We start from the raw sequence: 9,693 nt of genomic DNA on the forward strand, positions 1-9,693 counted from the left end.
TGTGAGCAAAAGTCCTAGATTTGAGTTCCCACCGAGTTCCCACTGAGATGGAGCCTCTCTGTCAAACTAAAGAAGGGAGGAATCCCCCAATCTGCTTTTTAGAAAGGAACTCCTATGAATGAAAACCTGTGGCCCCCACCGGGGAGCCCCTGGCCCATTAGACAGCCCGTGGGCAGCCTGCTGAGCTCATGTCTTTCGAGGCCCCAGTCTGTGCCCACTGCAGAATTTCCCTGTCTGGTGTGGTCACGGCTTGTTCAGCTGAGCAGCCCGACCCCCTCTTGGAATCCCCTGAGGATACTCGGAGTAAGTCCTCTTTTCCTCCGGGGCAGAAATGAGAGCCAGAGACACAGAGAGCCCGCACGGCTGAGCCAAGAGGCGGTTGGAGCCATACGAGGCGCATTAACTATTAATAATTTCCAGTTGTTTGCTCGCCGGGTTCGGCCGGCTCCCCCACTCTGGCTCCCCAGACCGCCAGGGCTCCGCACTAGCGCTCGCCGGGCTCTGCCGGGCCAGGACCAGGGGCCAAGGCGCCAACAGGAGCCTGGTGCGAGCGGGGGCCCGCGTCCCACCTGTAGCGGGGCGCGGGGCGGCGGCGGGACTGGGGTGCCTTTCCCTCTCGGATCGGCCGCTCTAGGCGGGCTGGGCTGCAGTGCGGAGCGGAGCGCGGGCGGCGCACGGCGGGAGCGCAGCGGCCCCTGGCGCCGGGCCTCGGGGCTCCGCGGGTGCGGGTGCGGGTCGGTCCCCGCGCGCCGGGCGGGGCGGGGCGGGGCGAGGCGGGGCGGAGGGCGGGGCCGGGAGCGCGGCGGCCGGCGAGACCCGGAGGGCGCGCGGGCTGCCGGCAGGGAGGGCGGCCCGCGTGTGCGCCGCTCGCGCCCCTCGCTCGCCCCCGGCCCCCGGCCCCCGGCCCCCGGCCCCGGCGCGCCAACAGCCATGGTGGGCCGGCTGAGCCTGCAGGATGTGCCCGAACTCGTGGACACGAAGAAGAAGGGCGACGGCGTCCTGGACAGTCCGGACTCGGGGCTGCCCCCCAGCCCCAGCCCCAGTCACTGGGGGCTCGCGGCGGCCGGGGGCGGCGGCAGCGGCGGGGAGCGCGCGCCGGCCCCCGGGACGCTGGAGCCCGACGCGGCGGCGACCCCCGCGGCCCCGGTGAGTGGCCCCGCTCGGGCCCCTTCCTTCCCGCAGCCGGTTCCCCAGGGACCACCGCCAGCCTTGCCCGCCCTCTCGGGGCGCGCCGTCGGCGCCGCCACCAGCCGATCGGGACGGCGTGGCCATCGCGGGGAGCCCGGGGCGGGAGCGCGGCGAGAGCCTGGCCAGCTGGAGCCGGTGGCTGGAAAATTGTCATCGCCTGGGAGGCGCGGGAGCCCCGGGAGAGGCGAGCCCCCGCCTCCTCTCTTTGGGGTGACGGCCGCCGGGGCAGCCAGGCTGCGGCTCGACCACATTTCTGCCCGGGCCGGGGCTGCAGAGAGGCCTCGGGGACACCGAGAAGGAACGCCAGCCTTCCCCGTACTGCGGGCCTGGCACCCCCGGGCTTTGCCGCCACCGGTGGCGCCTCCCAAGGACCTGGCCCCTCCTGGCTGGTCTTGGGGAGAAGGGTGTGCGTGCTCCGGCCCCCTGATTTAGAGAGCAAGTGGGGCCAGCTTTTGGGGACCGTGTCAGTGGTGGGGGAGGGGACCTTGGAGAAAAGTTACCGCCTGAGCCCCTGGCCTCCTGGTAACCCCCCTCCCTTCCTGTCATCTAACCCATGTCTGGCACTTGATGGGTGGGAGGCCTTTAGATGGGTGGAACCTTTCAAAAAGGAATCCTTTTATTTTGTAAAGGAAAAACACCTAGTCTTTTTTGCCTCAGGAATCGCTCAGCTGGTGGTGTTTATTGCCTTTACCTAGAGCTGAAGGGGAAGCCACATCCTGTCCACAGCCAAGTCTCAAAGTGGGGCTCTCAGCCCCCCTCCCTCCCCCTTGGGGATGGGTATGTGCGGCTGTCTCCCCTGGGGTGAAGCAAGACCTATGCACGTTGATGCGCGTGGAATTCTTGACCCGCTGACCTGTCTCGGGGACATCTGCGCGCTCTCTCATTCCCATTGGAAGGCAGCACTTGTTTCACCTTGGCCTTCAGACCCTTGCTGTGTGGCCCTTGGAGCCTCGCTCCTGACCACAGGCAGACACAGACGTCGGTGCTCAGTTGCCACTCCGCTACCTCGCATATGCCTTTTCCCTCTGAGCCCATCACCCCCGCTCACGGCCGCCTCGCCTCGTTGACCAATCGGCGCCCTGCTGCCCCTTCAAGCCCAACTTGTCACCTCCTCTGGGGAGTCTTCCTTGATGCTTCCCAGAGCCACGTCAAAATCGGTGGCTTGCTCCCCATTCCCTGGTGTCTGTTGTCATTCCTGCTGCCTGTCCCATCTCCAGCCTGCACCTGGGCCGAGGTGTGTGCCCAGGGACTGTCCGTTGGGTGGGCAGGGAGGAGGGAGCCACTAAGGCAGAGGCAAGAGAACTGAGTGCTCTTGTGGCTTCCTGGCTCAGTGTGAGTGTGGGAGAGTTGTCCCCCTCCCCGCCTGCTGTCATCCGGCAGCCCCCAGGACTGCCTGCAGGTGCTCCCTAGGGAGCAGGGAGCTGGGGGCAGAGCAGGACCCACTGTCACTGCTCAGGGGCTGTTCCCGAAAGCTCTGTGGTAGCCAGTGCCCGCACCTTGCCCTGCCCCCGTCTACTGACCGCGGTTCCCAGCCACAGCCCCTCCCCCAACAGGGCTTCTCCAGCCCTCCACCCAGGTTCAGGAGCTGGACCCTGAGGACACTTTGCCGCTCCCTCACCCCTGGTCTCCTGGCCGGGTCCCCTTTGACTTTGTATTTCCACCCTACACCCTCATTTGACACACTGTCCTGGTAACGTGGTAAGAGTCTTAGAGCCTCCCTTCTAAAACTGTCTGCTTCCTTCTCTACCCTGGAAGGCGTGGGGGCGGGGCTGCCACCTCCACATCCTGGCCCAAGTGTGGATCCTCCTCTCAAGTTAGGCAAAGAAAATGATACATAGCCAGTAAACCCGGAACCCAAGGGACTGCTCCCCATTGAACACTTAACACAGAAGCCCAATTCCATTCAAATCGGGTGAAAACTAGCACCTGTGTCTCGGACAGGACTGGCTCTTACTCAGGCGACTTGATGAACCGGAAAGTTCGGAGCGTCATCCAGGCTAGGAGCCAGTTAACCTCTAGGGGTGCTGTGCTCTGGTTCTTTGAGTTTGCTGAGTTGTGGAAGGTGGTGTAGAGAACTTCTTGGTGTTCACCTCCGTCTTGGTTGGGTGTTAATCTGGTCGTTCCAGAGGCAGAGAAGGCACGGGGGAAGTCCCGCTGAATCTTCAGTGTGAAAAAATTTCTGGTAGAATTTTTTCGTTCTGGCCTTTTCTGAAGTGTTGCTGAGACAATGACGGGGTTGGGGGACACATAATTGAGGGTTCTGGTTAGTGAAGCCCCAGTTCGTCGAGGTTTTCTCATTGCTGTGGGATGGTGCAACAGCCCCGGGGTCCCCCCAGGGTCATGACATTGAGCTCCTTAGCCTCTCACAAAACCCCCAGGAAGGAAGGAGGCATCCCCCTTGGTTGTGCAGATAAGGTAAGGGGTCATGGGGTGTGACCCAGGCCGCCTCGCTCTCCAGCCAGAGCTCTTCCCAGGCTGTGGGGCAGCCTTTCTCTGGCATCACTCCCAGGAGGAGGACACAGATCACAGTTGGGCCCATCAGCCACAAGCTCCGAGCCAGGACCTCCATGGGGGCTGCGCCAGCCCGGCCTGTGGTCTAACTGCCTTCTCCGTCCTCACAGAATCCAGCATCTCTGCCCAGCCCCGTGGCCTTTGCCTGCTCGCCAAGGCTGTGCCCCCTGTCCTTTGGCGAAGGAGTGGAGTTTGACCCCTTACCACCAACGGAAGTAAGGTAAATATAGCAGGCCCAGATTTGATTGGAGTTTTTCATTTTTTTCATTGTTTATTCCAGAAACGAGTGCCTGTTATTTAAAAAAAAAGAGTAAATCACAAAAGTGTGCCAAAGACTACTCATAGTTTGCTGGGTACTATTTTGGATTTCTTCGTGTATTCTAACCAATTAAATATATAGGCACGCCTTTTGGAATAAAAACATCATGTTATACGTAAAGTCCTGCGACTTGCTTTTTGCACTTTTTGCCTTTGCACATTGTGGCCATCAGATGTGTACAGTTTTGTAATAAAATAATTCCTCTTTCCTGAAGCTGCTCCCCCCATGGCCCCACCCTGCTTCAAGGGGCTATAACCTTGTCTCATATTACAGTTTCACTGGGCAAGTACCATTCTTCCTTCGGGAATTGATCTCATCCAGGTTACCTGGGAGCAGAGATCCATTGAGAGCCTCTGTTAAAGATCTGTCTCTTCAGGGAAAGGAATTTTACTTTTGGCAGCTGGTGGGGTTTTTTTTGCTGGAGTTTCAGTTCCCTTGACACAAAGGGCCCTTTGATGGGATAAAAAGGCAGCTCACCAGTTTGGAGGTGAGCGGTTCAGTCCTTTATTCCTGCCGAGCTTGTATTTTGAACAAAAATGAAGACATGACTTCATGACATTAGCTTCCCCCAGATTCTTACCTACTCGCTTAAGGAGAATAGACATTCCCATCATCCATGCAACCCACTGAAAAGAATGCTAATTCTTAGTCCCTGACCAGTGGGTAGGGGCTGGTGGGGGGCAGTGCTCTGTGATGCTCTATGAAGCTGTAATAATTACTCAGTAAAATGAACTCATGCTTGGGGTGCCTGGGTGGCTCAGTCGGTTGGGCATCTGCCTTCCGCTCAGGTCATGATCCTAGGGTCCTGGGATCGAGCCCCACATCAGGCTCCCTGCTCAGCGGGAAGCCTCTCCTACTCCCCCTGCTTGTGTTCCCTCTCTCCCTGTCTCTCTCTCTGTCAAACAAAGAAAATCTTAAAAAAAAAAAAAATTAGCTCCCAAATTACCAAAGAAAGACGTTAAAAAAAAAAAAGTAAAATAGCTGCTGAGGAACGTGGAAGTTAATTTATTTTATGGAAATCAAGATGGTAATTGGCTCTGATCGATAAGGTCAGATCTCTGAGTCTCTGGTTTGAGTGGTCTCCACACCGAAGGCCAAGGGGGACCAGGTACTAGTACTTGGTATTACTGAACTTCAAGAATTCCTGGGTTCCGTCATCCTGTCATTAAAGAGCGCCTGGCTGGTTCAGTCGGTTAAGCATCTGCCTTCAGCTCAGGTCATGATCCCGGATCAGGCGCCTTGCTCAGGGGGGAGTCTGCTTCTCCCTCTCCCTCTGCCTGCTGCTCCCCCTGCTTTGTGCTCTCTCTCTCTCTCTCTTTGTGTCAAATAAATGAATTAATAAAATCTTAAATAAACAAATGAAGAGCTGATGGTGAGGGCGCCTGCCTGGCTGAGTCAGTAGAGCCTGCAGCTCTTTATCTCAGGGTCATGAGTTCGAGCCCCACGTTGGGCAGAGAGCTTACATTTAAAAAAAGAAAGCTGATGGTGACTTCAAGGGACAGAGAAAACAAAGCATTGACCCTTAGTGAAGGGGTAGAACCCGCATTGTTCTACCACTGACTTATACCACTTGCTGCGTGTGAACACTCTGCTCAGTTACTTCTGGGCACGTTTCATAGAAAGGGGAAACAAGGCTCGGAGAAGGAGCCCGAGCAGGCCGTCTGAGCTGACACGCATGGGGCGCGGCCTACCCGGGGCTGCTGCCTGCCCTGAGAAGCAGTGCCTGCAGGGTGAACGTGGGGATCTTGCACACCTGCAGGTAAACCCCAGCCCCACCACTCACTCCCACTGTGACCTTGACCTCTGCACTGCCATTTCCTCTCCCCGGGTGCTTGGTTCAGTTCAATTTGACCCTGGAAAGAAAGTGCTTCGAACAGCACCACCCCGTAAGCGCTTCATCAGCCCTGGGCTGCTTCTGACGAGACCAGCCACGTCTCAAGGTTTGCACCCCACGAGAGGATCAAGGTCACAGTAGGGACCGCTGTGCCCCAGGCTCAGGGGAACGGCCTCGTGCTGCCTTCTCTCTCCCGCCCAGGTACACGTCGTCGGTCAAGTACGACTCCGAGCGGCACTTCATCGATAATGTCCACCTGCCCCTGGGCCTGGCAGTGGCCTCCTGCAGCCAGACGGTCACCTGCATCCCCAACTGCACCTGGCGCAGCTACAAGGCAGAAGTGCGCTTCGAGCCCCGCCACAAGCCCACCCGCTTCCTCAGCACCACCATCGTCTACCCCAAGTACCCCAAGACCGTCTATACCACCACGCTGGATTACAACTGCCGCAAGACACTGAGGAGGTTCCTGTCCAGCGTGGAGCTCGAAGCCTCAGAGCTCCTGGGCAGTGACGGCCTCTTGGATGAGTGCTGACGGGAGCCCGGGCGGGCTGGGACTGGCTCTGCCGCTGCCCTCGCGTGCCGTTCGTGCTCCAGAGGGGTCTGGCCCCGCCATACCTCTAAGCCCAGCCTGGGGAAGAAAACCATGTCATGGCCTCTTATAATCATGGAGAGAATTGGGTTTTTAAAAATGTTCAAATTGCTTTCCAAAGGCATATATTTCTCGTTTGCTGCTGCGTGGCTTCCCCAGGGTCTCAATTTGATGAGCAAATAGAAAGCCAGCTGGAGCAAAAGGAAAATGGCCCCATTTTGAGATAGGGAGGGAGGAGAGAGCTCTTCTCCCGTGGGTCAGTTAGCCTGAGGAAGGGCGCAGAGAAAGTCTCTGGGATGGAAAAAATGAGTTCTGAGACCTTCCAGCCCCGGGTGTCTTCACTGACAGCGGTACTAGTTCCGTAAGCTGTGACATCCTTGTGGGTCCAGTCTGTGGAGAGCTGAGTTTCATTCCGTCATTTATTTCCCTTTGTGTTTCCTGTTCACCAAAACTCTTGGAATTCCCTAAATCCTTTTCATATCAAAAAACCCCGAACCACACTATAAGACGCCTTTTTAAAAAAAGAGAGAAAAAGTTCACACTGTTCTCCCCTCTCTTCAGGAGACTCATGTCCACCAGGGGCTTCGGTTCTGGGTCCTTCCACCGGTTGGGTGCAAGCTTGGGCTCTGGCAAAACGCCTTGAACCCTTGGCATCTGGTAATGTCTCCACGGGCTTGTGTAAACTCTCCTGATATGTGTTTTGGGGTTTCCAAATACTTTCCTATTTTTTTCATAAGGCAGAACATAGCCGAGGGCCCTTTTGAGAGTAACAGCATCTTGAAAGAATGCTTAGGGAAGCCACTTTTGGGGACCCCACAAGGGGGTTTTGCTCCACCCAGGACTGGCCGGCGTCTGGGAGAGGCAGATGTGGATGTTTCTGATGACCTGCTCCATCAGGATGGGTGTCGCCTCCAGACAGCCCGGGTCAACTTGGACGGGCTCAACACCACAGAGGAATTCTGCCCGCACCTTAAGTCTAAGCCAGAAAGCAAGAAATTCGCCCCAACCCTCCCTCCAGGTATAGGAGACGTGACTGCAGGATAGGAATTGATGTCACGAGTCAAACTCCAAAACTTGGGCGCCGTTGGGATGGTACACTTTTCTTGTCAGTGCTTACTGTAATGTAGGAACAATCATGGCGTTAGGTGCGCGTGGAAGACACTTGCGAGCTCAGCTGAACCGGCCTCAGAGGCAGAAGGGGTCTGCCGGCTGTCTCTGGCCTCAGCCCCCTGCCCACCCTGCCTCCCCACCAGCCCATGCTTCTTCCCCCTGCCAATCCCTGAGGGTTTTGAGTGAAGACAGTGGCAGGTGGCTTTTGCTCTTCCAATTTGGGGAGGAACAATCCGTGAATATTTCCTTTGAATACATACAAATTAGACCATGTGCTGGAGGGTTATAGAGTATTGTGCCCGGATTCCTGCTGTATTTTGGGGTTTCTGTTGATGGCTTCTGTGTGTCCTGAAAGCAGAATTGATAGCTCTCTGGGTACCCTGGAGCCACAGCAGGGACTTTTGTTCCGAGGAGAGCGGGTGTGATGATAATCACTCTCACTTAAAAGTCATTGGCAGCCTCTAGAGCCAAACTGTCTGGCGTCCTCTTCAGCTTTGGCAATGTGTGGTCTTGTCATGCCCCTAACATTTGGACGCAGCCCTCAGTGGATCCTGCGGGTGGGTCCGTGGTCCTGAGTTTGCCATAGCAAAGCTTGGCGGGGACCTGTAAAGGGGGCACTCTGGGACTCCATGACCTCCTTCGTCATGCAGAGTGACAGATGCTGTCTGGAGTAAATTATGTGGCTTTTCTTGATAAAAATGAATTTTTTTTCTCTGATTTCATAATCTTGGCATTTAAGACAAGGGGTAAATGTAATTTTTAAATAATGTTAAGAGAGTTCGCAAGGCTTTGTCCTGGCCCAGTGGGGACACTTGAATGAGCTCAGAACAATATTGTGGGCAGCGTGGCAGGAGAGACGTATGGGAGAACATGGCCTTTGCACACGGCAACGTTTTGAGATGTCCATATGAGATTTTTTTGTTTTGTTTTGGGGGGTTGGGTTAAGCTCGGGCAAAGCATTCTAGGTGTGGAGAGAATCTGAAATATATCAGTAAAGTAAGTAGAAGTGAGCAATTGTGAATGTGTAATGCGAATGGAAAAGCAGGTTTTATCTTAAGTTATTCACTAGGGAACTAACTGTGGTTCTTTCTAATCCTTTCTTTTTCTTCAAACCTGCTTTGCTGCAAGTTACAGGAAAGAAGCATAAGAAGACGTAATGGGACACTTCAGGGGGGGTCAAATGACATTGCTCTTGGTGGACCTGTGTTAGTCTACGAGGTAGAAGCAATGATTTTTAAAACTCATTAAAATCAACCATTCCTGAGCATATCTGAGAGATACAGTTTACTTATTAATTAAGAAGTCTTTTTTCTCAGTCGCCTAAATGACAGCGTTCATGTGAGAAGGATCAGAGAAAAGTTGTTTTCTTTTCAAAGTCAGACCTTTTAAAAAAAAGAACGATTACCTTTTCATTTGACTCTTTTCCTGTTTCTAACCTTAGGAAATCCAGAACTGCCTTTGACAAAAACTATTTTTTAAATTTATCTTTGACATCTGTCCCATTCCATTTTGCTTTGTGACTTCTTCATTTAACAATAAATTATCTTTAAAGAAACAAAACTTAGAGGTGCTTCTCTTTTTTTTACAGTAAAATTATAATGTTTTGGTGAAGAAACATGAGAAAAACACCTCATCTTGAGAAATTTTAAGATGTGGTTGTATTTAATACTATGATACTTCTGTCTGGAGTATGCATTCCCCTGGGATACAAGATTTCACAGGGACCCCTCAGCGCAGATAGTTTTAGGGAATTTGTTCCCAGATTCAGTGTGTACTCTTTGCTAAAACTCATCTACCCTGAAATTATGACGGGTCCAGTCCTTCCTTCCCACCTCCCCTTCCAAACTGCCTTTCTCCCATTTTGCAGAAGAAATAATGTGTTAGTCTAACACATCCTTATTTTACTGCGGGATATTGCTCTGGGCTGGACAAACCTATAGGCACTGGACAAAGGGACAGTTATAAACAGTGGTATCGGCACCAGGACCTGAGGGCTCCACGTCTGTCAGTGTCCTACGCATAATTTTGACAAGAATGAAGTATGGTGGCAGAAGCAAGACTGACCTGTGTTGGGAACTTCTTACTGCCAACATCTCAAAGTGAGGCAGTTGGAGTGATAACACTATTCATTTAATACCTACA

The 9,693-nt window shown here is 54.3% G+C and overlaps 1 protein-coding gene across 1 annotated transcript; it reads left to right on the plus strand.

Annotated features, from left to right (window-relative positions):
- The first annotated feature begins 893 nt into the window (after positions 1-893).
- On the plus strand, positions 894-9,111 carry RFLNB (refilin B). Its single transcript, XM_028109240.2, has 3 exons — positions 894-1,146; positions 3,810-3,919; positions 6,054-9,111. The coding sequence occupies exons 1-3, from the start codon at positions 931-933 to the stop codon at positions 6,382-6,384; spliced, it is 657 nt and encodes a 218-aa protein (XP_027965041.1). The 5' UTR covers positions 894-930; the 3' UTR covers positions 6,385-9,111.
- The last annotated feature ends 582 nt before the right edge of the window (positions 9,112-9,693 follow it).

Source organism: Eumetopias jubatus, unplaced genomic scaffold (assembly GCF_037043125.1).
Source record: "Eumetopias jubatus isolate StellerSeaLion01/CBP00866 unplaced genomic scaffold, mEumJub1_p1.0 scaffold_10, whole genome shotgun sequence".
Lineage (NCBI taxonomy): Eukaryota > Metazoa > Chordata > Mammalia > Carnivora > Otariidae > Eumetopias > Eumetopias jubatus.

Bases quoted from the DNA above. Each gene is read 5' to 3' on its own strand.
- RFLNB (XM_028109240.2), top strand. From the start codon at position 931: ATGGTGGGCCGGCTGAGCCTGCAGGATGTGCCCGAACTCGTGGACACG. The intron at 1,147-3,809 runs GTGAGTGGCCCC...CCGTCCTCACAG, and splicing joins CGGCGACCCCCGCGGCCCCG to AATCCAGCATCTCTGCCCAG. The intron at 3,920-6,053 runs GTAAATATAGCA...TCTCCCGCCCAG, and splicing joins TTACCACCAACGGAAGTAAG to GTACACGTCGTCGGTCAAGT.